The sequence below is a fragment of the Salvelinus alpinus genome, chromosome 20 (assembly GCF_045679555.1).
Source record: "Salvelinus alpinus chromosome 20, SLU_Salpinus.1, whole genome shotgun sequence".
Classification (NCBI taxonomy): Eukaryota; Metazoa; Chordata; class Actinopteri; order Salmoniformes; family Salmonidae; genus Salvelinus; species Salvelinus alpinus.
The window spans coordinates 10,035,353-10,062,787 of NC_092105.1; the positions used below are offsets into that span (position 1 = coordinate 10,035,353).

General features: G+C 42.7%; 2 protein-coding genes across 6 annotated transcripts; both read left to right on the top strand.

Annotated features, from left to right (window-relative positions):
• Positions 1-2,179: 2,179 nt before the first annotated feature.
• On the top strand, positions 2,180-13,282 carry LOC139546277 (calphotin-like). 4 transcript variants are annotated; one of them, XM_071354449.1, is made up of 8 exons: positions 2,180-2,569; positions 2,710-2,832; positions 5,543-5,645; positions 8,492-9,217; positions 9,281-10,606; positions 12,548-12,611; positions 12,711-12,835; positions 12,937-13,282. In XM_071354449.1, the coding sequence occupies exons 1-8, from the start codon at positions 2,537-2,539 to the stop codon at positions 12,966-12,968; spliced, it is 2,532 nt and encodes an 843-aa protein (XP_071210550.1). In that variant the 5' UTR covers positions 2,180-2,536; the 3' UTR covers positions 12,969-13,282. The 4 variants fall into 4 exon arrangements, with proteins under 4 accessions (XP_071210550.1, XP_071210548.1, XP_071210551.1 ...); XM_071354448.1 differs by having other exon boundaries at positions 2,181-2,569; positions 8,492-10,323; positions 10,387-10,606; XM_071354447.1 differs by having other exon boundaries at positions 8,492-10,606.
• Positions 13,283-21,116: 7,834 nt separating this feature from the next.
• LOC139546278 (calphotin-like) lies at positions 21,117-27,435 on the top strand. Of its 2 annotated transcripts, XM_071354452.1 has the most exons (5): positions 21,117-21,249; positions 21,772-21,877; positions 23,522-23,937; positions 24,001-25,255; positions 27,097-27,435. In XM_071354452.1, the coding sequence occupies exons 1-5, from the start codon at positions 21,205-21,207 to the stop codon at positions 27,264-27,266; spliced, it is 1,992 nt and encodes a 663-aa protein (XP_071210553.1). In that variant the 5' UTR covers positions 21,117-21,204; the 3' UTR covers positions 27,267-27,435. The 2 variants fall into 2 exon arrangements, with proteins under 2 accessions (XP_071210553.1, XP_071210552.1); XM_071354451.1 differs by having other exon boundaries at positions 23,522-25,255.

The following is a 27,435-nucleotide window of genomic DNA, read 5'->3' on the forward strand; positions in this document are numbered from 1 at the left end:
CTCACTAAGTCTGTACATGGTCAAAGCTTTCCTTCATTTTGGATCAGTTGCGTCTTCCTCTCTGGGACACTCCTTCTTTTGGCTTGGTCGTCTAGTTACCACAGCCACAAAGTCATAAATCCCACCTATTTCAACATTTTATCTTCTTAAAATGTGATTTTAAACATAAACCTAATCTTAACCACACTGCTAACAGTATGCCTTAAATTAAGAGCAAATATCACATTTTATTATCCTTTTTTAAAAATGATAAAAACCCCTTTCTACTTTGTGGTTGTGGTAACTAGCCTTTGCATGATTTTGCATGATGCACCATTTGTGGTTCAACACCAATTTAGCAATTTAAACACTGGATGGATAGATGTGCAGAAGATGAATGTGCAAGTAGAGATACTGGGGTGCAAAGGAGCAACAACAACAAAAAACAATATGGGGATGAGGTAGTTGGATGGGCTATTTACAGATGGGCTATGTACAGGTGCAGTGATCTGTGAGCTGCTCTGACAGCTGGTGCTTAAAGCTAGTGAGGGAGATATAAGTCTCCAGCTTCAGTGATTTTTGCAATTTGTTCCAGTCATTGGCAGCAGAGAACTGGAGGGAAAGGCGGCCAAAGGAGGAATTGGCTTTGGGGGTGACCAGTGAAATATACCTGCTGGAGCGTGTGCCAAGGGTGGGTGCTGCTAGGGTGACCAGTGAGCTGAGACAAGGCGGGGCTTTACCTAGCAAAGACTTATAGATGACCTGGAGCCAGTGTGTTTGGCAACGAATATGAAGCGAGGGCCAGCCAACGAGAGCATACAGGTCGCAGTGGTGGGCAGTATATGGGGCTTTGGTGACAAAACGGATGGCACTGTGATAGACTGCATCCAATTTGCTGAGTAGAGCATTGGAGGCCATCTTGTAAATGACATCGCCAAAGCCAAGGATTGGCAGGACAGTCAGTTCTACGAGGGTATGTTTGGCGGCATGAGTGAAGGATGCCGTGTTGCGAAATAGGAAGCCGATTCTAGATTTAGTCTTGGATTGGAGATGCCCAATGTGAGTCTGGAAGGAGAGTCCACAGTCCAACCAGACACCCAGGTATTTGTAGTTGTCCACATATTCTAAGTCAGAACCGTCCAGAGTAGTGATGCTGGACGGGCGGGCAGGTGGGGGCAGCGATCGGTTGAAGAGCATGCATTTAGTTTTACTTGCATTTAAGAGCAGTTGGAGGCCACGGAAGGAGAGTTGTATGGCATTGAAGCTCGTCTGGAGGTTAGTTAACACAGTGTCCAAAGAAGGGCCAGAAGTATACAGAATGGTGTCGTCTGCGTAGAGGTGGATCAGAGAATCACCAGCAGCAAGAGTGACATCATTGATGTATACAGAGAAAAGAGTCGGCCCGAGAATTGAACCCTGTGGCACCCCCATAGAGACTTTGAGCGTGGCTGAGGTGCACCCATGACCAGCTCGGAAACCAGATTGCAAAAGCGAAGAAGGTACGGTGGGATTCGAAATGGTCGGTGATCTGTTTGTTAACTTGGCTTTCGAAGACCTTAGAAAGGCAGGGTAGGATAGATATAGGTCTGTAGTAGTTTGGGTCTAGAGTGTCTCCCCTCTTTTACCATATCTAATATGTTGTATTATCCTACATTAATTTCACATTTCCAGAAAATTCTGTGTTTCCTTTCAAATGGTTTCAAGAATATGCATATACTTGTTTCAGGTCCTGAGCTACAGGCAATTAGATTTGGGTATGTCGTTTTAAGCAACTTTTTAAAAAATGAGTCAACTCATCAAGAGATACGGAAGAAAACGAATGCCTGAATACACATTTACACAACTGATGTCAAGTTTGATGTGTTATGCAGCTGAACATAAATACAGAAGCAGTATGAAAACAAGTTTTGTTTTCTTTATTTGATATATCGTAAAACTGTGCATTACGAATGTTCAGATTTTGTTGAAGGTTCAAGACAAACGGTTCCATACTGTTATCGATGCCATACGTACTGTAATGAAACGGCAGGGAGCAGGTCTCGAACCATTGACCTTCTAAGAAGCCCGAGGTCCGGCGCGCTATCGACTGTGCCGCAAAAGTATGCTCATGCGGCAGAGTCGATTCCCGCGCTTATAAACACAGGGTCGTTACAGGACTTTCACTGCACTGATGAGTCCCAGACTAGAGGAGGGGGCGTGTACTGTCACTGTTGAGTATCTGTTACATAAACCGCTCTGAAGCTGTGACCATCGGACAGGAGCTTCAAGATTAGCCCATAAGATACCTACCAATAAGTCTGGAACTATTTTAATTCTAACTTCATAGATATAGATAGATATAGAAATATAGAAAAGATCCACCATCGGTCGAACATTTGTGGATTCTTCCTGACTATTGGAGCCATTGAACTTAATTGACAAAGGTGGTAAAACTTTTACTGACCTAATGGAAATGTCATCTTGACCCTGGGAGTTCACATTCGTAAAGAATGAGACTAAAAACAGACGGTCGCTGCGCATCATCTGTTACTATCATGTTCCATATTGCAGACGTGTAATGATTGTTGTTGTGCACTGCTTCAACACACACGTTTGATATTTGTTACTAGTTGTGTCGCAAAATTAACTATCCAATACTTTCCTAACATTGATCACATGGGTTCTGTTCTAAAGTGATGGATTAAAAAAAATATATAATATATATATATGTGTGTGTGTATTCCTTTTCAGACGCACTCAGGCAAACTAAACTGTGGGACGAAAAACATTAAGCAGTGTTTCCGCAGGAATGATTTTATGAGCGCAAAGATGGCGGCTTCTTTGCTGAGGATAGGGCGACTTGGCTCTGTCAAGGTAATGAAATGTCATGCACATGGCTAAACACAGTATTATTTGAAGTTCTAACATGCTGTAGTTTTTGAAGAGACCCCTTTAACTAATTGCAACGTAATTTTTCACTTGTGCTGAGAAAAACATGAATCGTGAGCTTGTTTGTATTTCAGCGACATGGCTTGCTAGTTGGCTACAGTACGTTAGCTACTGTAACGTTAGCTAATGTCTAACATTGATTGATTGATAACATGATAAACGTTATCTACAGTAGCTACTTTCATATCAAGTGCATAACTTGAACCGTTCGATTAGAAGATTTATGATAATTTTTCTATTTTGAATTAGCAAAGTGTTCATAGCAAATATTTTACAGTTGTGTACAAATGCAAAAAGTACTTAAATCGTTTTTTGGGGTATCTACTTTACTATTTATATTTTTAATAACTTTTACTTCAGTACATTCCGAAAGGAAATATTGTACTTTTTACTCAATACATTTAACCCTGACAACCCAAAGTACTCGTTACATTTTGAATGCTTAGCAGAACAGGAAAAGTGTGCAATTCACACACTTATCTAGAGAACACGTGGTAATCCCTACTGCCTATGTTCTGGCGGACTCACTAAACACACATGCATCTTTTGTAAATGTGCCCCTGGCTATCCGTACATTTTTAAAACAAGACAATGGTGCTGTCTGCTTTGCGTAGTAAAATACATGTGAAATTATTCATACTTTTGATACTGTTAGTAAAACGTTTATTGGAGACAGGAGAACAAGTGGAGACATAGGACGAGGTGGATCATTTTATAATAAGGCCGTTTTATTCAAGTGTAAAGATATCAGGCAAAAGCGTCCACGGCTCCTTTCTGTCTGATTCTTATGAAATCGTCGGAGAAGAGACCCCTCTAAGCAGTACATACAGATTATATAGGCAACAAGCAAAGTAGGTTGATCTTGTCGTCTGGCCTTCCGATTGGTCGATCTGGGTCGTGGGTAGTCCTGTTCGGCCTGATGTCGACATTCCATTGGCTTTTCACACAGTTCTTTGTCCTAGTCACATCCCAAGGCATCCTGCATGTGCGTTTGTTTTCACAGGCCCTATTCATGGGGGAGGGGATGTGTGTGTGGGTCTGACAAAGTAGAGGGGATGGGTGCATGTTGTGCCAAGAATAGCTTATGTTGAGAAGTGGTTAAAACAAGTTACCAGTATCTTATACAATTTCTTACAATACTTAAGTATATTATAAATCAAATACTTTTACTCAGTTAGTATTTTACTGGGTGACTTTCACTTTTACTTGAGTACCTATCTATACTTTTACTCAAGTATGACAATTGGGTACTTTTTCCACCACTGCTATTTTATGTAAATTGATGACTGCTACCTAGCTCTCAAACTGTAGGTGACATAATCTTCCATCTCTCTACAGTTGTCAGCCATTAGCTTCACCCACGACTGGCTCATGTGAACTACTATCCCAATGCTGTGTTTTAATGTTTAGAAACGTCAATAATCATCGCTTGTGATATGGCTTTTGAAACATATTGCTCTTTAATTTTCATCAGCGAGAAAGAATCCTTCAAATAAAGTGACTTACTGTATCAGTTTTGTACAGATCCATACATCCTTGGGCATAGCTGTGGGAAGAAGCACCCCCTGAAAAATCTGAATGTAATTTTCTTATTTATTTTATGAAACAACATTTCTTTAAAGTTTTTTTTTTCTCACAAAAGTAGTGCACTGGGGCTTATAGTCCTGTAATAGTGGACTGATAAGCCGTCTGTAGCTGGGACAGCTGCTATTGCATTGGTGTCTATGGGAGACCCAGCCCGTTTAGTAGAGGCAGTTTACCATTGAAATATTTTAGTAAATTCTGATCTTCAATTATCCACCATCTTTGCTCCCGAGTGGCGCAGCGGTCTAAGTCACTGCATCTCAGTGCAAGAGACGTCACTACAGTTGGTTAGAATCCAGGCTGTATCACATCCGGCCGTGATTGGGAGTCCCATAGGGCGGCGCACAATTGGCCCAGCATCGTCCGGGTTTGGCCGGTGTAGGCTGTCATTGTAAATAAGAATTTGTTCTTAACTGACTTGCCTAGCTAAATAAAGGTAAAATAAATAAAAAATATTTATACATTTGCTGTAGCCAAAGATTATCTATTATATAGCTCAGTTGTGACTTGTGAACTTTGCAGGTGTTACTGATTAATAAACAATGCCATATTGGTGGGTGGTACCATTTAAAATAAAACCCAGCCCTGAAATGAAACGTAGGCTAAAGAATTTACACGTAATTTCTTAGGAAAAGACACGTCATTGGCATGAATTTGCACAAAGTGGGCAGTTAGGTTTTGTCACTTCAAGCCCAAATATACGCTGAGTGCACAAAACATTAGGAACACTTGCTCATTCCATGACAGACTGAATCCAGGTAAAAGATATGATCCCTACTGGTGTGCGTTTAAACATTGGAAGCATTTTTTTTCCCTGATACAGATTATTTTGTGTTTCTGGCCTTTAAAATCAAAGCATAGTATGCCTGCAACTCAATTCACTGCTTTTTAAATGGGCAAAATATTTTATTTGGGCCAAATTTGATCAAATTCTGAAATTGCAATAATCGCAATTAACGACAGAAAATCATGCAATTCGGTATTTCAATCTTCTTTTTTTACAGCCCTATTTGCAGTTATATTGTCACTAATTGTTGTGTACTTTGATCAGTGTGTGCAGGCAGAGAGGTGGAGCACTCTGAGTGCTCCTGCAGCTGCGGCCCTATGCACGAAAGCTGGTGGTACCAAGAAGCCCAAGAAGAGCAGCTCAGCAAGTAAGTTTGGATCAGCATTTAATTTGAACAAAAATACCTCATACAATTACTTGTAGTTTATGATACTTTAGCAGAGGTCATTTCTTGAACATAGTGAAGGTGCTCAAATTGTGCTACAAGTATCATTAAATCAATAAAATGACTCATCACATCCAAATTATACTGACCATTTTCCTTGTATATTTTCACAAAGGGACTTAAAGTAGTTGGTGCACAATGACAAACAGTGAAAGAGTTGGCTGTGGACTATCCACAGATTTGATTTAGCTGTAATGCTAGGGTCCAGTTCTTTATTCATCAATTGATCAAGGAGGAAGAGAGAGACCCATTGATGGCAAGACTGATAAAACTCCCCAATGTGGCTCATCTCATTAAAGACCTTCACTAGAGATATGAACACCTAATTTGTCCCGGATGATTTCTATTAGTACTGAGACTTGTGAAACATTTCCATAACCAATCAAGATCACTGCACTGCCAATCAAGATTGACATGCACTGCCAGAAAAGGTTGTCCTCGAGAATACATTTTAATATCCTTTCAGATGCTGAAGATATTGTATACAGTAGCCTTACGTGCAAAAGTAATGGGCAGAAGTTAAGAAGATGTTTTGGAGAAGAACTGAAGATGATCATTTAATATAAAAAAAAAAGCTAACAAAAGTCAGATTACATGTAAGACATGCTGAAGGGAAGCTCAAGCATCCTGGAGGCCCGTCTTTGTAGCCAATACGCTGAGGAATCTCCAATTCTGAATCCTCTAGAAGGATTTTATTTCTGCAGGCTGCTTGTACCACAATTTGAGCAAATGTCTCAGCTAGAGGTCGACCGATTAATCGAAATGGCCGATTTAATTAGGGCCGATTTCAAGTTTTCAAAACAATCGGAAATCGGTATTTTTGGACACTCAATCATAATCACTAGTTAACTACACATGGTGGATGATATTACTAGTTTATCTAGCGTGTCCTGCGTTGCATATAATCGATGCGGTGGCATTCGCGAAAAGGACTGTCGTTGCTCCAACGTGTACCTAACCATAAACATCAATGCCTTTCTTAAAATCAATACACAGAACTATATATTTTTAAACCTGCATATTTAGCTAAAAGAAATCCAAGTTAGCAGGCAATATTAACCAGGTGAAATTGTGTCACTTCTCTTGCGTTCATTGCACGCAGAGTCAGGGTATATGCAACAGTTTGGGCCGCCTGGCTGGTTGCGAACTAATTTGCCAGAATTGTACATAATTATGACATAACATTGAAGGTTGTGCAATGTAACAGGAATATTTAGACTTATGGATGCCACCCGTTAGATAAAATACGGAACGGTTCCGTATTTCACTGAAAGAATAAACGTTTTTTTTTCGAGATGATAGTTTCCGGATTCGACCATATTAATGACCTATGGCTCGTATTTCTGTGTGTTATTATGTTATAACTAAGTCTATGATTTGATAGAGCAGTCTGACTGAGCGGTGGTAGGCACCAGCATGCTCGTAAGCATTCATTCAAACAGCACTTTCCTGCGTTTTGCCAGCAGCTCGTCACTGTGCTTCAAGCATTGAGCTGTTTATGACTTCAAGCCTATCAACTCCCGAGATTAGGCTGGTGTAACCGATGTGAAATGGCTAGCTAGTTAGCGGGGTGCGCGCTAATAGCGTTTCAAACGTCACTCGCTCTGAGACTTGGAGCAGTTGTTCCCCTTGCTCTGCAAGGGCCGCGGCTTTTGTGGAGCGATGGGTAACGCTGCTTCGAGGGTGGCTGTTGTCGTTGTGTTCCTGGTTCGAGCCCAGGTAGGAGCGAGGAGAGGGACGGAAGCTATACTGTTACACTGGCAATACTAAAGTGCCTATAAGAACATCCAATAGTCAAAGGTATATGAAATACAAATCGTATAGAGAGAAATAGTCCTATAATTCCTATAATAACTACAACCTAAAACTTCTTACCTGGGAATATTAAAGACTCATGTTAAAAGGAACCACCAGCTTTCATATGTTCTCATGTTCTGAGCAAGGAACTTAAACGTTAGCCTTCTTACATGGCACATATTGCACTTTTACTTTCTTCTCCAACAATTCGTTTTTGCATTATTTAAACCAAATTTAACATGTTTCATTATTTATTTGAGGCTAAATTGATTTGATTGATGTATTATATTAAGGTAAAATAAGTCTTAATTCAGTATTGTTGAAATTGTCATTATTACAAATAAATAAATAAAAAAATCTGCCGATTGGCCCTCCAATAATCGGTATCGGCGTTGAAAAATTATAATCGGTCGACCTCTAGTCTCAGCTAGTTCCACCATTTTCTTTCTATATAAAGTGATGATAAAAAATGCAAATTAAGTTTTCCTTCCCCAAGTATCAAAATAAAATGATGTAAATATTTTTTTTGTCCACAGCTTTCACTAATATAATCAGATATTTTTCAAACAATAGTATCCTCTTATAAGTGGATTTTTTCTTGTACTCTATAACAAGAATTGTCAATGAAAGATAGTTTTGGGAAGTTGGTTTTGGAACATGCGTACTTAATTATGAAACTATACTTTGATTAAAATGTCATGTTTTTATTATGTTCCTCAATTTATAGTACATTTACACTTTTTGTGCCCCTTCTTGAAATTTGGCACTTTGTGCCCTTTCTAGTCCAGGCACCATATGTGTCTTGCAAAGGGATATTCTTGAATATTGTCTGGGTGTAGCCATGTTGCGCTGGGTAAATTTCGTCCACATTTAAGGCAAAGTCGGGGCATGTTGGTTTAAATTCCTTTTAGGCTACTTAGAGTATGAATAGAAATTAATACATTTTGTTTGTTCCCCCCCCCCCGCCCTAGAAAAGTCCCAGGGCAAAACATATTTTGATTTAGAGAAGCTTGTACCACACAGAAAATATGTGGAGTTTCCAAAGAAAGTAATGACACCAGCTGCTGCAGCAAAACTTGCCGCCATCCCAAAGCCTGTTGAAGCCGCTGCCGCAGAGCCAAAGCCTGTTGAAGCCGCTGCCGCAGAGCCAAAGCCTGTTGAAGCCGCTGCCGCAGAGCCAAAGCCTGTTGAAGCCACTGCCGCAGAGCCAAAGCCTGTTGAAGCCACTGCCGCAGAGCCAATTGTTGCTGCGGCTGAAGCTGTTCCGGCCCCCGCTGCAGTCGAAGTCACCCCCGTCGTCGACACAGTCGCCCCTGCAACTGAAGCCATTGTTGAATCCGCCGCTCTTGTAGCTAAAGCTGCCCCCGTTGTTGAAGCTGCAGCTGATGCCGCCGCCCCCGTTGTTGAAGCTGCAGCTGATGCCGCCGCCCCCGTTGTTGAAGCCGCTGCATCAGTAGCTGAAGCCGCTCCTGTTTCAGCCGAAGCGGCTCCCGTCGTTGAAGCTCCATCAGCAGCCAACGCTCCTGTTGAAGCCAGCCCAGATGCTGCTGCCCCTGCAGAAGCGGTTGCTGAAGCTGCCCCAGTTGAAGCCATAGCAAAGGCCCCAGTAGAAGCTGCCCCAGTAGAAGCTGCCCCAGTAGAAGCTGCCCCAGTTGAAGCCATAGCAGAAGTTGTGGTTAAATCTGCAACCATTGAAGGTGCGGTTGAAGCCCTCGTGGAAGTTGTAGCAGAGGTTGTGACTGTAGCTGCCCCCATTGAAGCTGTGGCTGAAGCCCTCGTGGAAGTTGTAGCAGAGGTTGTGACTGTAGCTGCCCCCATTGAAGCTGTGGCTGAAGCCCTCGTGGAAGTTGTAGCAGAGGTTGTGACTGTAGCTGCCCCCATTGAAGCTGTGGCTGAAGCCCTCGTGGAAGTTGTAGCAGAGGTTGTGACTGTAGCTGCCCCCATTGAAGCTGTGGCTGAAGCCCTCGTGGAAGTTGTAGCAGAGGTTGTGACTGTAGCTGCCCCCATTGAAGCTGTGGCTGAAGCCCTCGTGGAAGTTGTAGCAGAGGTTGTGACTGTAGCTGCCCCCATTGAAGCTGTGGCTGAAGCCCTCGTGGAAGTTGTAGCAGAGGTTGTGACTGTAGCTGCCCCCATTGAAGCTGTGGCTGAAGCCCTCGTGGAAGTTGTAGCAGAGGTTGTGACTGTAGCTGCCCCCATTGAAGCTGTGGCTGAAGCCCTCGTGGAAGTTGTAGCAGAGGTTGTGACTGTAGCTGCCCCCATTGAAGCTGTGGCTGAAGCCCTCGTGGAAGTTGTAGCAGAGGTTGTGACTGTAGCTGCCCCCATTGAAGCTGTGGCTGAAGCCCTCGTGGAAGTTGTAGCAGAGGTTGTGACTGTAGCTGCCCCCATTGAAGCTGTGGCTGAAGCCCTCGTGGAAGTTGTAGCAGAGGTTGTGACTGTAGCTGCCCCCATTGAAGCTGTGGCTGAAGCCCTCGTGGAAGTTGTAGCAGAGGTTGTGACTGTAGCTGCCCCCATTGAAGCTGTGGCTGAAGCCCTCGTGGAAGTTGTAGCAGAGGTTGTGACTGTAGCTGCCCCCATTGAAGCTGTGGCTGAAGCCCTCGTGGAAGTTGTAGCAGAGGTTGTGACTGTAGCTGCCCCCATTGAAGCTGTGGCTGAAGCCCTCGTGGAAGTTGTAGCAGAGGTTGTGACTGTAGCTGCCCCCATTGAAGCTGTGGCTGAAGCCCTCGTGGAAGTTGTAGCAGAGGTTGTGACTGTAGCTGCCCCCATTGAAGCTGTGGCTGAAGCCCTCGTGGAAGTTGTAGCAGAGGTTGTGACTGTAGCTGCCCCCAGTGAAGCTGTGGCTGAAGCCCTCGTGGAAGTTGTAGCAGAGGTTGTGACTGTAGCTGCCCCCATTGAAGCTGTGGCTGAAGCCCTCGTGGAAGTTGTAGCAGAGGTTGTGACTGTAGCTGCCCCCAGTGAAGCTGTGGCTGAAGCCCTCATTAAAGCTGCAGCAGAGGTTGTAGCTGAAGCTGCCCAAGTTGAAGCTGCAGCAGAGGAGCTGATTGCAGAGCCCCCCCCGGCCGAGGCAGAACGGATTGAGGCGCATGAGGGTATACACCCCCCCCTTCTATCCTCTCTGTGGACCCTACTGTTTACCAACAGGCATATTTTCATGTGATGCTTTAACTCTAAGGATAACTTGTAAAGATACCCAATATCACAGAAGCGCTTTTCGTTCTTGCTTTGGCTTTTACAGTGGGCTTATTTACCACACTATATATTTGCTATTTATCCCTCAAAAATGACCACATTTCTACATCGTTGCCGCCGTGTAGACTCAAGCCACACATCCTCTTTCCCCCAAACCCCTTCCTTCTGGGATTCTATGCATTAACTTGTAACCATGCTGCTCTGACCGTCCAACACCCGATGAATGTCTCCTCTGCGTTCTTCAGCAAGGCTTCATCATTTACTCTCTGGTTCATCTGTGATGGTCTGCACTGATCTGCTTGGTTTAGTATCTTTATTTTGCCATGTTTTTCCAGCATTCGCTAGTTCTGACCTGCGCTCTTTCTGCTGCTAGTTTGTTTCTCAACATCTTTGTTTTTCCTTCTGTCACTCGATCATTGTGAATTCTGTTCTTATTTCATTACCTTCTCTGTTCCCTTCACTGAATATTGTTAAAAGAAACATGATCCTCAACGCCCTCAATTTTTAACATTTGTTTTTATAATTTCAACTATTGTTTTGTTACATTATATTTTGGTACGGTTAATGCTAAAGTTACTGTATACTGTCAAAGGTAATGTTAAGGTCATACTAACCAGCGTTTTGGCTAGTCTGTCTCTGGGCAGCTACTGAGTGATAACGTGAAATGAGGTCTGATATTATGATTCTCTGTTTCCTACTCTTCCCTCCTCTCTCAACTTCTCTCAGACCTGTTTTCCCTGAGTCGCATGATATCAGTCATCTGTAATTGATCCCCTCACTTCTGTATTTGTTTGGCTCTGTGTAACATATGACTTTGGAAATGTCAACTTTCCTTCCCCCTTGGTAGTCAATGTGCTGAGTTTGCACCTTGGTTGCTGGGTGTGGAATCAAACATGAGTGGGGAAAGAAGTTGTTCCATTTTACTGTTAAATGTACATGAATTGGTTATACGCAGGGAGTTTGAATTGGACATCTCAAATATAGAACCCTGCGTCTGCCAAGTGATGCTATGAACTATGCAGATGTGAGGCATAGCATTCCCCCTTCACAGCAACTTATAACCTGTTACCTGTTACCTGACCTTTCTAACTTAATCTTTCCTCTCTTACCCCTGTTGATGTCGTACAGAGTCTACCACTTCTAAGTGCTGTTTTTGTGCATGAGGGTATTAGTCAAAGACGTGATTAGTTTTATCATGTGGTTCAAGCCAAAAGGGGCATAGCCTGCTTGCCGTCTCCGTTCAGCTATTGCATTCCACTCCTGTCATTTGCCAAATAGGCTAGCATTTCACAATCTTCAAATATGAATACTGTCATTAATGAGCTCGAGGAGATCATAGGATTTGATCTTGTTTCGATAACCCTCACAGCTATCGTCCAATCAATGTTTATGCAAGTTAGACTGATAGTAAAACGATTTAACTTCATGACGTCAGGTGCCAGTTTTGTTTCTTTCATCTCATTAATGGGACGCAACGGAAGCAAACGTAGCTCTATTGAATCTTGTAGGCTAATCATTTCCGTATCGTTATTTCTTTCATTACAAAGTCCTATCTAGGCACTTAAAAATTCTAATTCTATGTTGCGCCAAATTTGCGCGCACTCGATGTTACATAACTTTATTATGGGAAATATTCATTTTGTTTCAGACTACCAATCAGGATCTGCGCTGAAAATCTGGCTGCATATTGAACGTTCTGTTGGTGAAAGGCCAGTCTCTTTGGCAAATGACAGCAGTGGCAAGGAGTGAAATGTCAGCTAAACAGACTGGTACCCAGACTGAAAAGGGAAATTGTTGTAAAATAATATAAAATAATTGTGGTTTTCTTTCATTGGACTCAGTTCAACTGGACCCAATCCAGAAGCTCTTCCTTGATTCGATCCGCGAGTACACCTCAAAGAGTGTGTAAGTTACACAGCTGTTTTTGGCTAGCTTTTCTGTCTTGCTCACAATCATCCCCCTTTGTCATCAAGCGGACATTTTAACCATATTTTCTTCTCTCAGGGCCAGTGGCGGTTTGGTAGATGCAGGCCCTGCGTATGAGAAGAACTTAGCAGAGGAGCTGACTAAACTCCAGCGGCTTTATGGTGGTGGAGAACTCACAGCTTTCCCAGAGTTCAAGTTCACAGGTTAGTAGTTTTATAAAGGTGGCCATGAGCCTTTTTGAAATGCTTTAGAATATAATGCATTAATATTCTCATTGCACACCATTTTCTCTGTCTCTGTCCAGAGCCCAAGCTGGAGGAAGTGGCCCCCAAATAAACATCAAGTTTTTTGTTGTTGGTTTTGTTGTTGTTGTTTTTTCACAGCTTTTTCCTGTCCATCTGTTCGATGAATATTGGAAGTCTAAAGATAACTGTATCAAGTTGATGCTAAAATCCTTTTCATTTTCTATGTGGGGGGGGTTAGAGCTGATTCCGTATAAATAAAAATTCTCTTAACTTAAAGTCTGTATTAGATGCACATGTTGGAGGTCAAGCGTAGGCTGAGCTTTGAGCTGTGAAATATATATATGCATTTACATAGGATGATCCAGGAATGTTGGATGGGGGGAATAAACTCTGATCCATATTCTACTTTTGTTGCGGTCTTTCTTTCCAAGTTGATCAATGTCATCCAATTCATCATTGTAAGTCACATGCAACGCTAAAGTAAGACGACCCATGTTTGTATTGTATAACTGCACATGAGTTACTGAATGCCGATTTGCCTTGAAACCGCAGTTACAGAAAAGTTGTGTTCACATACAGTTGAAGTCAGAAGTTTACATACACCTTAGACAAATAACACACTTTATTTTAAGAATGTGAAATCTCAGAATAATAGACTTATTTCAGCTTTTATTTCTTTCATCACATTCCCAATGGGTCAGAAGTTCACATACACTCAATTAGTATTTGGTAGCATTGCCTTTAAATCGTTTAACCTGGATCAAGCGTTTTGGGTTGCCTCCCACAAACTTCCCACAATAAGTTGGGTGAATTTTGACCCATTCCTCCTGACAGAGCTGGTGTAACTGAGTGAGGTTTGTAGGCCTCCTTGCTCGCACACACTTTTTCAGTTCTGCCCACACATTTTCTATAGGATTGAGGTCAGGGCTTTGTGATGGCCACTCCAATACCTTGACTTTGTTGTCCTTAAGACATTTTTCCACAACTTTGGAAGTATGCTTGGGGTCATTATCCATTTGGAAGACCCATTTGCGACCAAGCTTTAATTTCCTGACTGATGTCTTGAAATGTTGCTTCAATATATCCACATAATTGTCCTTCTTCATGTGCCATCTATTTTGTGAAGTGCACCAGTCCCTCCTGCAGCAAAGCACACCCACAACATGATGCTGCCACCCCCATGCTTCACGGTTGGGATGGTGTTCTTCGGCTTGCAAGCGTCCCCCTTTTTCCTCCGATCATAACGATGGTCATTATGACCAAACAGTTCTATTTTTGTTTCATCAGACCAGACCAGACCATCAGACTTTTCTCCAAAAAGTACTATCTTTGTCCTCATGTGCAGTTGCAAACCGTAGTCTGGCTTTTTTTTGGGTGGTTTTGGAGCAGTGGCTTCTTACCTAGCAAAGACTTATAGATGACCAGGAGCCAGTGGTTTTGGCGACGAATATGTAGCGAGGGCCAGCCAACAAGAGCGTACAGGTCGCAGTGGTCGGTAGTATATGAGGCTTTGGTGACAAAACGGATGGCACTGTGGTAGATTGCATCCAATTTGCTGAGTAGAGAGTTGGAGGCTATTTTGTAAATGACATCACCGAAGTCAAGGATCAGTAGGATAGTCAGTTTTATGAGGGTATGTTTGGCAGCATGAGTGAAGGATGCTTTGTTGAGAAATGGGAAGCCGATTCTAGATTTAATTTTGGATTGGAGATGCTTAATGTGAGTCTGGAAGGAGAGTTTACAGTCTAACCAGACACCTAGGTATTTGTAGTTGTCCACATGTCAGAACCGTCCAGAGTAGTGATGCTGGACGGGCATGCGGGTGCGGGCAGCAATCGGTTGAAGAGCATGCATTTAGTTTTACTAGCATTTAAGAACAGTTGGAGGCCACGGAAGGAGTGTTGTATGGCATTGAAGCTCGTTGGAAGGTTTGTTAACACAGTTTCCAAAACGTATATAAGGACTCCCATATCGTCGGGAAACGCACGTAACTCTCTTTCTGATGTCCTGCACAAGCTAAATGACTCTGAATTAACTATATTATAGGAGATTTAAACTGGGACATGTTTACATCTGTATCGAACTCATTTAAAGAACTGCGTGACGTTGAATCTCACGCAATTAATTAATGCGCATACAAGATCGAATCCAAGAGCACCTAACAAATCAACGCTATTGGACATTGTTCTAACGAATACCCCTCGCAAGTATCGACTGGGATATTATGTAATGATGTCAGTGATCGCTGTGCAATTGCTTGTGTTAGAAATACAAAAATGACCAAAGCCAAACCCTGTTATATTTTTAAAAGGCATTTAGACAGTTCTTACATTATCTCTACCAATTGACAGATGTTAACACTGCCTGGGACTATTTTTATATGAAATTTGTGTCCATTTGTGATAAGAATGCCCCTGTGAAGAAATTTGGAATAAGTGGAAGGGACAATCCCTGGTTTTCAGATAACTTGGCAGAATTAATGAATTCGGCTCAAGCTAGACATACCCATGCTCCTGTTGACTGGACCTCCTTCAGAGCGCTAAGAAACAAATGTACAAGATTGATCAGGAAGTCCAAATCAGATTTCTATCTAAATGCAGTCACAGAGAACCTAAACAACTCTTAACAAGTTCTGGAAGCTAATCAAATCAGATGACTATTTAAATACAGCCACAGAGAACCTAAAGAACCCTACCATGTTCTGGAAGCTAATCAAATCAGATGACTATTTAAATACAGCCACAGAGAACCTAAAGAACCCTACCATGTTCTGGAAGCTAATCAAATCAGATGACTATTTAAAAACAGTCACAGAGAACCTAAAGAACCCTACCATGTTCTGGAAGCTAATCAAATCAGATGACTATTTAAATACAGCCACAGAGAACCTAAAGAACCCTACCATGTTCTGGAAGCTAATCAAATCAGATGACTATTTAAATACAGCCACAGAGAACCTAAAGAACCCTACCATGTTCTGGAAGCTAATCAAATCAGATGACTATTTAAATACAGTCACAGAGAATCTAAAGAACCCTACCATGTTCTGGAAGCTAATCAAATCAGATGACTATTTAAATACAGCCACAGAGAACCTAAAGAACCCTACCATGTTCTGGAAGCTAATCAAATCAGATGACTATTTAAATACAGCCACAGAGAACCTAAAGAACCCTACCATGTTCTGGAAGCTAATCAAATCAGATGACTATTTAAATACAGTCACAGAGAATCTAAAGAACCCTACCATGTTCTGGAAGCTAATCAAATCAGTGTCAGGTTATAATGTATCCTCTGGCCTTCCTGACCATTTAATGATGGATTCTAATGAAGTGAAGGATAAAGCCCATATTGTAGGTTTTTTTTAACAAGCACTTCATACCTGCTGGTTCAGTTTTTGATCATGTTGGGGCCCAGGCCTCGAATGTAAGCTCTGTTACAGTCAACTATGATATAGGCCCTCATGTGAACCATTTTAACTTTTGAGCCTGTTTCTTATGCAGAGGTCTATAAAGCACTAAAGGCAATAGACAGTAAAAAGTCTGCAGGTCCAGACAACCTAGATCCCTACCTCTTAAAGATAGCAGCTGGTATTATGCCTGAACCTGTTTCTCACATTTGCAACTTGAGTCTCTTGACCAATTCCATATCCAGCATTTAGAAATCAGCTTTTGTCCTCCCATTGCTAAAGGGTGAAAGTCCCACAGATGTTTAAACATTTTTTAACCGGTATTTAACTAGGCAAGTCAGTTAAGAACAAATCCTTATTTACAATGACGGCCTACCAAAAGACCTCCTGCGGGGACGGGGGCTGGGATTAAAACACACATCACCACAAGAGAGACACCACAACACTACATTAAAAGAGACCTAAGCCAACAACATAGCATGGCAGCAACACAGGACAACACAACATGGTAGCAACACCACATGACAACAACATGGTAGCAACACAACATGGCAGCAACACGACATGGTAGCAGCACAAACATTGTACAAATATTATTGGGCACAGACAACAGCACAAAGACAATAAGGTAGAGACAACAATACATCAAATGAAGCAGCCACAACTGTCAGTAAGAGTGTCCATGAATGAAGACTTTGAATAAAGAGATAGATATAAAACTGTCCAGTTTGAGTGTTTTTTGCAGCTCGTTCCAGTCGCTAGCTGCAGCGAACTGAAAAGAGGAGCGACCCAGGGATGTGTGTGCTTTGGGGACCTTTAACAGAATGTGACTGGCAGAACGGGTGTTGTATGTGGAGGATGAGGGCTGCAGTAGGTATCTCATATAGAGGGAAGTGGGTGTTATAAATAAGCATCAACTAGTGGGTCTTCTGATGGGTATACAGAGATGACCAGTTAACAGAGGAGTATAGAGTGCAGTGATGTGTCCTATAAGGAGCATTGGTGGCAAATCTGATGGCCGAATGGTAAAGAACATCTAGCCACTCGAGAGCACCCTTACCTTACGTCTCCGTAATCTAGCATGGGTAGGATGGTCATCTGAATCAGGGTTAGTTTGGCAGCTGGGGTGAAAGAGGAGCGATTACGATAGAGGAAACCAAGTCTAGATTTAACCTTAGCCTGCAGCTTTGATATGTGCTGAGAGAAGGACAGTGTAACGTCTAGCCATACTCCCAAGTACTTGTATGAGGTGACTACCTCAAGCTCTAAACCCTCAGAGGTATTAATCACACTGGTGATCTTTATTTTGGAGGTGTTCAGAACAAGTTCAGAGAAAGCTTGTTGGACACTAAGAAAGCTTTGTTGTAGAGCGTTTAACACAAAATTAGGGGAGGGGCTATCTGAGTATAAGACTATTGTCTGCATATAAATGGATTAGAGAGCTTCCTACTGCCTGAGCTATGTTGTTAATGTATATTTTTGAAGAGCGTGGGGTCTAGGATCGAGCCTTGGGGTACTCCCTTGGTGACAGGCAGTGGCTGAAACAGCAGATGTTCTGACTTTATACACTGCACTGTTTGAGAGAGGTAGCAAACGAGGCCAAAGACTCTTCAGAGACACCAATACTCCTTAATCGGCTCATAAGAATGGAATGGTCTACCGTATCAAAAGCTTTGGCCAAGTCGAGAAAAATAGCAGCACAACATTGCTTAGAATCAAGGGAAATGGTGACATAATTTAGGACCTTTTTGAGGTTGCAGTGACACTTTAATAAACCTGAGTGAAACCAGATTGCATACCAGAGAGAATACTATAGACATGAAGAAAGCCAGTCAGTTGATTATTGACAAGTTTTTCCAACACTTTTGATAAACAGGGAAAAATAGAAATAGGCCTATAACAGTTAGGATCAGCTTGATCTCCCCCTTTTAAATAAAGGACGCACCGTGGCTGCCTTCCAAGCAATGGGAACCTCCCCAGAGAGGAGAGACAGGTTAAAAAGGTCAGAGATAGGCTTGGCAATGATGGGGGCGGTTCCCATTGCTTGGAAGTCAGTCACGGTGCGTCCTTTATTTAAAAGGGGGAGAAAGGATCTAAACCATCTGACCCAGATGTTTTTGGGGGGTCAAGTTTAAGGAACTCCTTTAGCACCTCAGATTCAGTGACTGCCTGCAGGGAGAAACGTTGTAGCGGGGCATAGAAAAAGCGTGAGGAGCATCGGGGCTAGTCGCATTAGAAGGGGTGGGATATGAGGAAATGTTGGACTGGCAATGAGGCATGGCTGAGTCAAGTAGGAATCCTGACTCAATGAAGTGGTGATTAAAGAGCTCAGCCATGTGCTCCTTGTCAGTAACAACCACCTCATCAAAATTAAGGGACATGGGCAATTGTGAGGACAAGGGTTTATCCTCCAGGTCTTTAACCGTTTCCCAGAACTTCTTGGGGTTAGACCCACAGAGAGAGAACTGCTCCTTAAAGTAAATAACATTGGCCTTCCTTCTCATTTGCCTGAACGAGAGCCAGTCAGCCTGAGAATAACGTGTGCCGAGCCTTTCGCCAAATGGAATTTTTGAGGTGGCGTAACTCTGCCAGGTCACGGTCGAACCAGGGGGTGAACCTGTTTTTCAGTTTCATTTTCTTTATGGGGGCGTGTTTCTTAACAATACCACTGAAAATATAAAAAAGAAGGTCCAAGCATCTTTGACAGAGGGGGATCAAGCTGATTCTATACCAATTTACAGAGGCCAGGTCAGGAAGGAAGGCTTGCTCAAAGTTTTTTAGCAAGCATCTATGACAAATCAGGACAGGTCATTTCACTAAGCAGCCATTACGAACACAGGCTTAAAACAGTGATCACTAAGGTCATTCCAGAAGACACCAGACTGATACCTATTAGGATTATTTTTAAGGATAACATCAAGGAGAGTAGCCTTTTCTGGGTGTTTGAAGTCATACCATGTGGGATTGGTAATAATTTGAAAAAAGATTTAGGAAGTTCCATTGCTTTAGGACTTTAGGTCAGGTGGTTTAAGCATGTCCCAGTTTAGGTCACCTAGCAGGACACATTCAGACTTAGTGTAAGGGGCCAGGAGAGAGCTTAGGGCAGGTAGGGTACAGGCCGGTGCTGAAGGTTGACGATAACACCCAGCAATAGTCAACAAAGAGTTATTTGAAAGTGTAATGCTTAAAACCAGCGAATCAAATTGTTTAGGGACAGACTGGGTGGAGACAACCGAGCACTGAAGGTGTTCCTTGGTAAAGAATGCCACTCCACCACCTTAGGAAGATCTCTCTTGCCCGAAAAAGGTTATAACCAGAAAGGTTAACATTCGTGTTCAAAACACTCTTTCCTAACTCAGTAATGACCAAGACATCTGGATTGGAGATGTGAACCCACACTTTCAATTGATCAATTTTAGTTAAGATTCTAGTGTTAACGTGCTGAAAGCCAGGCTTTTGCGAGAGCAGAAATCAGTGAAACAGATATCAGAGCACAAGTCAGAATTGGGGCTGGCAACAGTAGATGGGCCAGGGTGTACATGCACATTTCCAGATATCATCAGCAGTAATCCAATCAGGGCACGGCAGAGGACAGGGAGAGCTCTGCAGTGTTGATTTTTTTAATGACATTTGAATGTGTATCAGATGGCAACAAGATTATATTGTACTGCAATTTCATTAGGTAGCATGAATACAAAGCCGGCGAGAGGTGATCAGAATAGGAAGGGAGGCCAAGAGTCTGTGTAACCAATAGAGAGTCAGAGTCCCAAGTGTGGGAACAAACAGTCTGTTCCACAGTTGGGTAAACAAGCAAGTTCGTAGTCAACAAAGCATTCAGGAGTCAAAATAGTCTCCAACACTCTACTCAACAAATTGGATGCAGTCTATCACAGTGCCATCCATTTTGTCACCAAAGCCCCATATACTACCCACCACTGCGACCTGTATGCTCTCGTTGGCTGGCCCTCGCTACATATTCGTCGCCAAACACACTGGCTCCAGGTCATCTATAAGTATTTGCTAGGTAAAGCCCCACCTTATCTCAGCTCATTGGTTACCATAGCAGCACCCACCCATAGCATGCACTCCAGCAGGTATATTTCACTGGTCACCCCCAAAGCCAATTCCTCCTTTGGTTGCCTTTCCTTCCAGTTCTCTGCTGCCAATGACTGGAACGAATTGCAAAAATCACTGAAGCTGGAGACTCATATCTCCCTCACTAACTTAAGCATCAGCTTTCAGAGCAGCTCACAGATCATTGCACCTGTACGTAGCCCATCTGTAAATAGCCCATCCAACTACCTCATCCCCATCTTGTTATTTATTTATCTTGCTCCTTTGCACCCCAGTATCTCTACTTGCACATTCATCTTCTGCACATCTACCATTCCAGTGTTTGATTGCTAAATTGTAATTACTTCGCCAATACGGCCTATTTATTGCCTTACCTCCCTAATCTTACTTAATTTGCACACACTGTATATAGATTTTTTCTTCTTCTATTGTTATTGACTGCACGTTTGTTTATTCCATGTGTAACTCTGTGTTGTTGTTTGTGTACCACTGCTTTGCTTTATCTTGGCCAGGTCGCAGTTGTAAATGAGAACTTGTTCTCAACTGGCATACCTGGTTAAATAAAGGTTAAATAAAAAATAAAAAAAGGATATCAGAATTCAAAATTGTTAACTACGTTTCTATTATGAGAATAAACATATGGAGTATATACTTTTTACTATGGCATAAATTAAACAATTGTTAAAATCCACTGAAGTCGTAAATGCTATTTTTATCACCCTGTCAATGAGGAACTATTGTCGTTCCCAGACACTTCTACCCAAATGAGCGTGCCTGGGGAGGAGCTTACAGAGCAATATAAATATTGTGTTTCCCCACGGAAAATAAAAGACAGAGCACCAAAATGGCGACCTCCTTACTTCGGCTAGGACGACTGGGGTCTCTCAAGGTACTATTCGTTGTTTATTGTCTAAACATGTTTTTCTTCAGTTGTCATTTCGATTATTTTGCAAAGAACATTTTCGTTAGATGATTGGTTTGTACACTAATCAACGTATCGTAACCGTTTTCTTTTAACATTAGCTAGCGTCCTTCTGTCCTGTTGATCGGAGTAGCAGGACTGCTAGCTCTATTTACCTTCCTCTACATCTCATGTTTTGAGACTATGCTTCATCTCTGGCGTTTTATTTAGTCACAAATTGTGCTGATGACATTCATAATGCATAGTAAAAATACGTGCTCATTAATCAGAATTAAGCTAGATATTTAGGTTACGTAGTTAACTAGCTAACACATTGAATAACTTAAATCAAAATTTGCTTCGCCTGGTCCCATTGTCAAGCTTGAAACGTTTGGCAGACAATTCCAGAAGGAGCTGGCAATAGGGCATAAACAGACTGGAACACAGGGCTAGGCTAACGAATGCTGAATTTACAATATAAAACAATGGTATGTATTTCTTTCTGTTTAGGTTCTCCAGAAAGAGACCTGGGGCCTTTTGAGGAGCTCCTCTGCCGCGGCATTCTGCACCAAGGCTGAGGAGCCAAAGAAAGCTGTTAAAAAGGCAACGGCTACAAGTAAGAGTGCAGCTATTTATACTTTTCCCCCCTTCATTTACGTTAATATGTTCTATTATCGGTCCTTTTTATTCTCCCCCTAGGTAACAGTAATGTCATTTCTCTCTTGGGTATAGCCCACACTTGGATTATCTCCCTGATGTGCCAATACAACCACATCCTGGAATCTTACAGATTAACCATGACCATTTCCTAAAGCCAATTGTAATTCTATTTTAAACATTTGCTTGATTGCACTGGAACCGGGATTAAGGATGCATTAACTGGTTAACAAACAGTCCCCCAAAAAATCCAAACAGTAAAATGTGACCAACAGAAAATACTATAATATATCTCTCTATAATGACCAGATGCTTATTTTTCCGCCCTAACAATGGTGGTTGTCCCAAGGCTGGAAGGCAGGTGACATAGAAGCGAATTGGGCTTGTTTTGGACAGATTTTGAGGTAGAGTTAAAGATCTCGCTTTGTCTCTTCTCTGATACTATGCATGCATACAAGGACCAGACATTTTTCATTAAGAGCTTAATTGGAAACATGCAACAATAGCAAGCCTGTAATCTAACAGTCAAAAAGCTATAGCCTAGTATTGAACATGTAGCTCCTGTAATGAAGCAGCAAATGAAAAGTAATTTTCAAACATTTGCCAAAATGCAATTTGCTGGAAAACACCATTCTAAACCTTATGCTAGTAGTTGTGACAGAGATTAACTTCTCTGTTAGAAACTTAGAAAGAGGGGGAAATCTATAACAACAACTAGGATGGGTTGCTTATATGATTAGGATTGTGCCTTTGGCTTCTGCACAATGGAAGAAAGTGCATATGAAAACCAGATCAGGAGAGAAATGCTAGTTAATGGCATCAGGAAGTCTTTATAAAATAGTTTCTATGGATGGATTTTCTCAAGGCTACTTTTCCAAGGTAAGACATAACTCATTATTTGAAGTAGTAAAGCTTTCAGACATTTCCTGCCTCAAGCTCACATTGCAAAGTGGTGGGTGATACGCAGATAGCATGCCTACTGTTGACTATAGCCTATGCACTCTAATGGCAAATGGGAGGTGCGCTTTAGTTACGATTTGAGATTGACAAATAAAAATAGTGCCTTTTTTAATCGTGTCAAGTTTATTTTTTTTTATTTTTTTACATGCGATTTGCATTTAGAAATTGTATTTGTTGCGCAATGATTGGGCTTACAAAAGCATGTTTCACTCCAGTGAGGAGCTACTCTGGCGATGTCTGACAGGTGGTAGGCTATTATGCTCCTCAAACTAAATAAATAAGATGCGTGACGACTAATGAAAATACATGCGCACCAAATCATCCCACAATTATGGAAATTAACCTATAGACCGATAAGCATTAACCGGTCAAAATGTATTTTTAGCAGCTAACCGATTTAACTGTTAACATCCCTAAAATCCCTAACAGGGATGTATCATAAGAATCTAGAGAATGTAAAATTACAATGGTTAAACTGTAGTGCCACAGTAGCTTTGGTGTGAGGAGTTTTCTGTGTTGTGTTTGGCATAGGTGCTTTTTATTTGGAGACAAGCCTCCTGGTTGTGAGGAACATACTGATTAGGCTATATACTATTACATGCTTTTGTGTAACCTGTTCCACTGACCATTTCCTCATCCCTAGAGACCTCAGAAGAGAGGGCTGCACTACAAGCCTACAACACCACGGTTGCCTTCCCCGTTAAGCTTTCAGCCTCAGGACTTTCCCCAGCACAGGCTCTAGGTGAAATTGAATCAGTGGCTAGCCCCGTCACTGCTGAAACAATAATAGCCGCAGCTGCAGAACCAGCTACCTTTACCACTTCTGCAAACCGTGCTGACTCTATGCCTGCTGAAACTGCTGTGGCTGAAGGAACTGCTAGTCCTGCTGTAGATGTGGCCGCTCCAGTCATAGCGGTGGCTAAGTCTGCCCCTGCTTCTGAGAGTGTTGCAGAGATCACATCCCTTGTCACAGAGGAGGCCGCAGCACCAGAGACACCAGTAGTAGAATCCACTACGCCAGTTGCCAAGGCCGCAGTAGTCACTGACGCTGTTGCAGAGGCTGCTCCAGTTGCTGAGGCTGTTGCCAGTGAAGCCACCCCAGTTGAAGCAGTTGTGGCAGAGGCTCCTTCAGTTGCGGAGGCTGTCGCCGAACCTGCTCCAGTCGCTGACATTGCTGCTCCCATCGTCGATTCTGCTCAACCTGTAATCGACGCTGCCACCGAAGTCACGGATGCCGCTCCCCCAGTTGCTGAGCCTGTCGTTGCTGATGAAGCTCCCGCGCCAGAAGACATTCCAGTTTCAGCCTCTGCCGATCCACCTGTAGTTGATGCTGCAGCCTCCACTGAACCTGGAGCCCCAGCCGTTGAATCCTCATCCAGTGATTCTGACTCCTCCGACTCTGACACCGACTCTGATGATGAGATGTCCGAAGTGAAATCAAAGGCAAAACCAGATATCTTAGCAGAAAAAAAGAAAGACGCAGAAAAGGAAGCAGTGGCTTTGCCCAGCGATGCTGAGGTGGCAGTGCCGTCTGATGCCATCCTTGTGGCCACTGCTAAAGCTGTGCAAGAAGCTACACCTGCAGCGCCTCTGAACGCCGTTGCTGAAACTGTCAAGGAAGAAGCACCAGAAGTTGTAGCCGAAGCAGCATCAGAAGTCACCAAAGAAGTTCAAGCGACCGCTTCAGAAGTTGCAAGTGCTGAGCTGGTTGACCCCACCTCTGTCCTGGAAGCAGCCCCAGTGAAAGCTACCCTGGAAGCAGCCCCAGTGAAAGCTACCCTGGAAGCAGCCCCAGTGAAAGCTACCCTGGAAGCAGCCCCAGTGAAAGCTACCCTTGAAGCAGCCCCAGTGAAAGCTACCCTGGAAGCAGCCCCAGTGAAAGCTACCCTGGAAGCAGCCCCAGTGAAAGCTACCCTGGAAGCAGCCCCAGTGAAAGCTACCCTGGAAGTTGGCCCTGAAACTGCCCCTGCTACAAGTTTTGAGGAGCTAGTAGACTCTGCCCCTGGGATCGCTAGTGTACCCAAAGAGATTTTTGCAGAAGCTGCTCCAGAGGTTGAAGTGACGCCTCCAGAAGTCACAGCTGCACTAGAAGTCACTCCAAAAGTTGTACCGGAAGCGGCAGAAGAAGCATCTGAAGCTGCCCCTGTAGAAATTGCTGCTGAAACCCCTGTTGAACCTACGGCGGAAGACGCAGCGGCCGTTGCTAAAGCTGCCCCAGTTGAAGCCGCAGCAGAGGTCCTGGTAGACATCGCCCCTGTAGTGGCTGAAGCCGCAGGAGAGGAGCTGATAGACAACGCCCCTGTAGTGGCTGAAGCCGCAGGAGAGGAGCTGATTGCAGAGGCCCTGGCTGAGGCAGAACCGAATGAGACATCAGAGGGTATACACAACACCTCGTCTAAATCCTACTCTTTCTCTCCTCTGTGGACTTTTCCAACCACAGATGGCCATATTTCTTTAAAATGTCCTTCATAACACGTAGGGTTATATGTTAATACGTTGTATATCGCGTCACATGAGTGGTTCGGCTTTAGCTGTAGCTTCTACATTTTTTTTGCAGTTATTTTCTTTTGCCATTTTAATTGACTGTAGCTATCTTTATTGCCAGTCATAATGCAAAATGTGTAAGGCAAAATTCTTAAGTGAAAGTATACTCATTTCACACAACGTGATACTTTAGCTACTTCAGCCAAGTGTGAGACGCATGTTTGAATTGTATGCTTTTCACCTTAGCCCTGCTTGCTTGCCTTGCAATTGAACTCTCTTGTTATATACTGAGGGTTCCCAGTTGGGACTTTGGGTCTCTGTATTTGCATATTTTAATTTTATTTACAAAAGCTTTGCCTTTTTAATACCTTGCCTGCACTGTGCCTCGAGAGGTTCATACTGTGAATGTTTGGAGGACACTGTGATGCATGGTATTTGACTGGCTCGTGTTGGAATCTTCACACAAACAAAAACCTAAACTAATCCTGCCCTGTTTCCTCCCCTCACTCTTATGACTCGTGATCTCCCAGATGGAGCACTCCTGCTCTCTGTCCATATGTCTCACCTTTCTTTCTCCATCTCTACTCCCAGGGTGTTTTGGTTTTATTTACTGTATTTGGTATATATTAATCTCTCATGTCCATTGACACGTATGTATTCGGATTCTGGGTTGTATGCTATGGTGTACATGCTAAATGCTAAAGTGTACTGTACATGCTAATGGTAACGTTACAGTGAACCATTCTCCCACCCTTGACTCCAGCTTGAAGAACCGAAGCTGGGAGTGATCACTCATTGGTCTCCTTTCACTTCTTTCTCCCACTTTCTCTCTTACTCTGGGCTTGTGTGGATATGCATGCTATCAATTAATGAAAATGTCTGTATATGCACATGAGGTGGAAGGTGTCATTTTGCGTATGACCGTCACCTAACTTATTTCAGTGTGATTGGACCTGTTAACCCTCTATTTAAGCCTGATGTTTCAAATAGGCGGGTTGCCCCCAACAAGTCAGCTTACAATATTGCAGTAGTATTTTAATAATGGTCTGGCTATTGTCCAATTTGGTATTTTGAATATAAAAACATGACAACCAGTATATAAAACCTTATTTCATATGGTCAAGAATAATCCTACTTCAAGGATAATACATTTATTTTTACATGCTTCCCAATTGACAATGTCTCATTCATGCTACTGCCAAAGTTATATTTGTATGCCAGTTTAATTTTCTAATTGGCTGTTAGTGCCCTTTTGCTATCCTCATTCTCCCCTTCCTTCCCAGAAGGTTGTGCCGTAGACAATAGATGCTAAGACCATTCACATCAGCCTGTCTCCAGGCTCTATAGGTGGGGATACATCCTTAACACTAGAAAATGCCCCACCATAAATTACTTTTGTCAAATGGGTGAATATTTAAATGTGCACTTTAAAAAAAAAAAAAACATTTTTAAGATAAGTAAATGCTGTGTCATGTATGGGCATCACTTTTTGTGACTATACTTTAAAAAAATATTTTCTATTCCTTATGAGAATGGTTTTCTGCTCGATTTTGACAGTTGATGGGGTTCCTGAATAACACTCTAAAACCAAATGGAACTCACCAATTCGCAAACCGCCTATTTCTACCTTTGGGTTCTGGTTTTATTTAACCAAACTCCAGGTCAGTCAGGGTACCCAATACCCTTATGTCTGTGCTGTGTCTTATACCCGTCTCTGTGTTCTACCACCTTCAGAGGCGGCAGCTGCACCTCCAGAGCCAGCCCCCGAGCCTTTCGACAACAGCACTTATAAGAACCTCCAGCACCACAACTACAACCACTACACCTTCGCAGACTTGGACCTGGAGATGGCCAAGTACCGTCTGCCCCAGCCCTCCTCTGGTAGACCCTCCCCCAGGCACTGAGACAGACTGGAACCCAGGCCCCATGTCCGCAGACAGCATGTCCCTGATCCCGCTGACCACCCCATGTCCTTATTAGAATAATAATGATTTTGCCTTGTACTTTATGATCCCTAAGATGTGCTTGTAATTCTGTTTATAAGAAATCGTATATTAAACTACACAAAAGGGA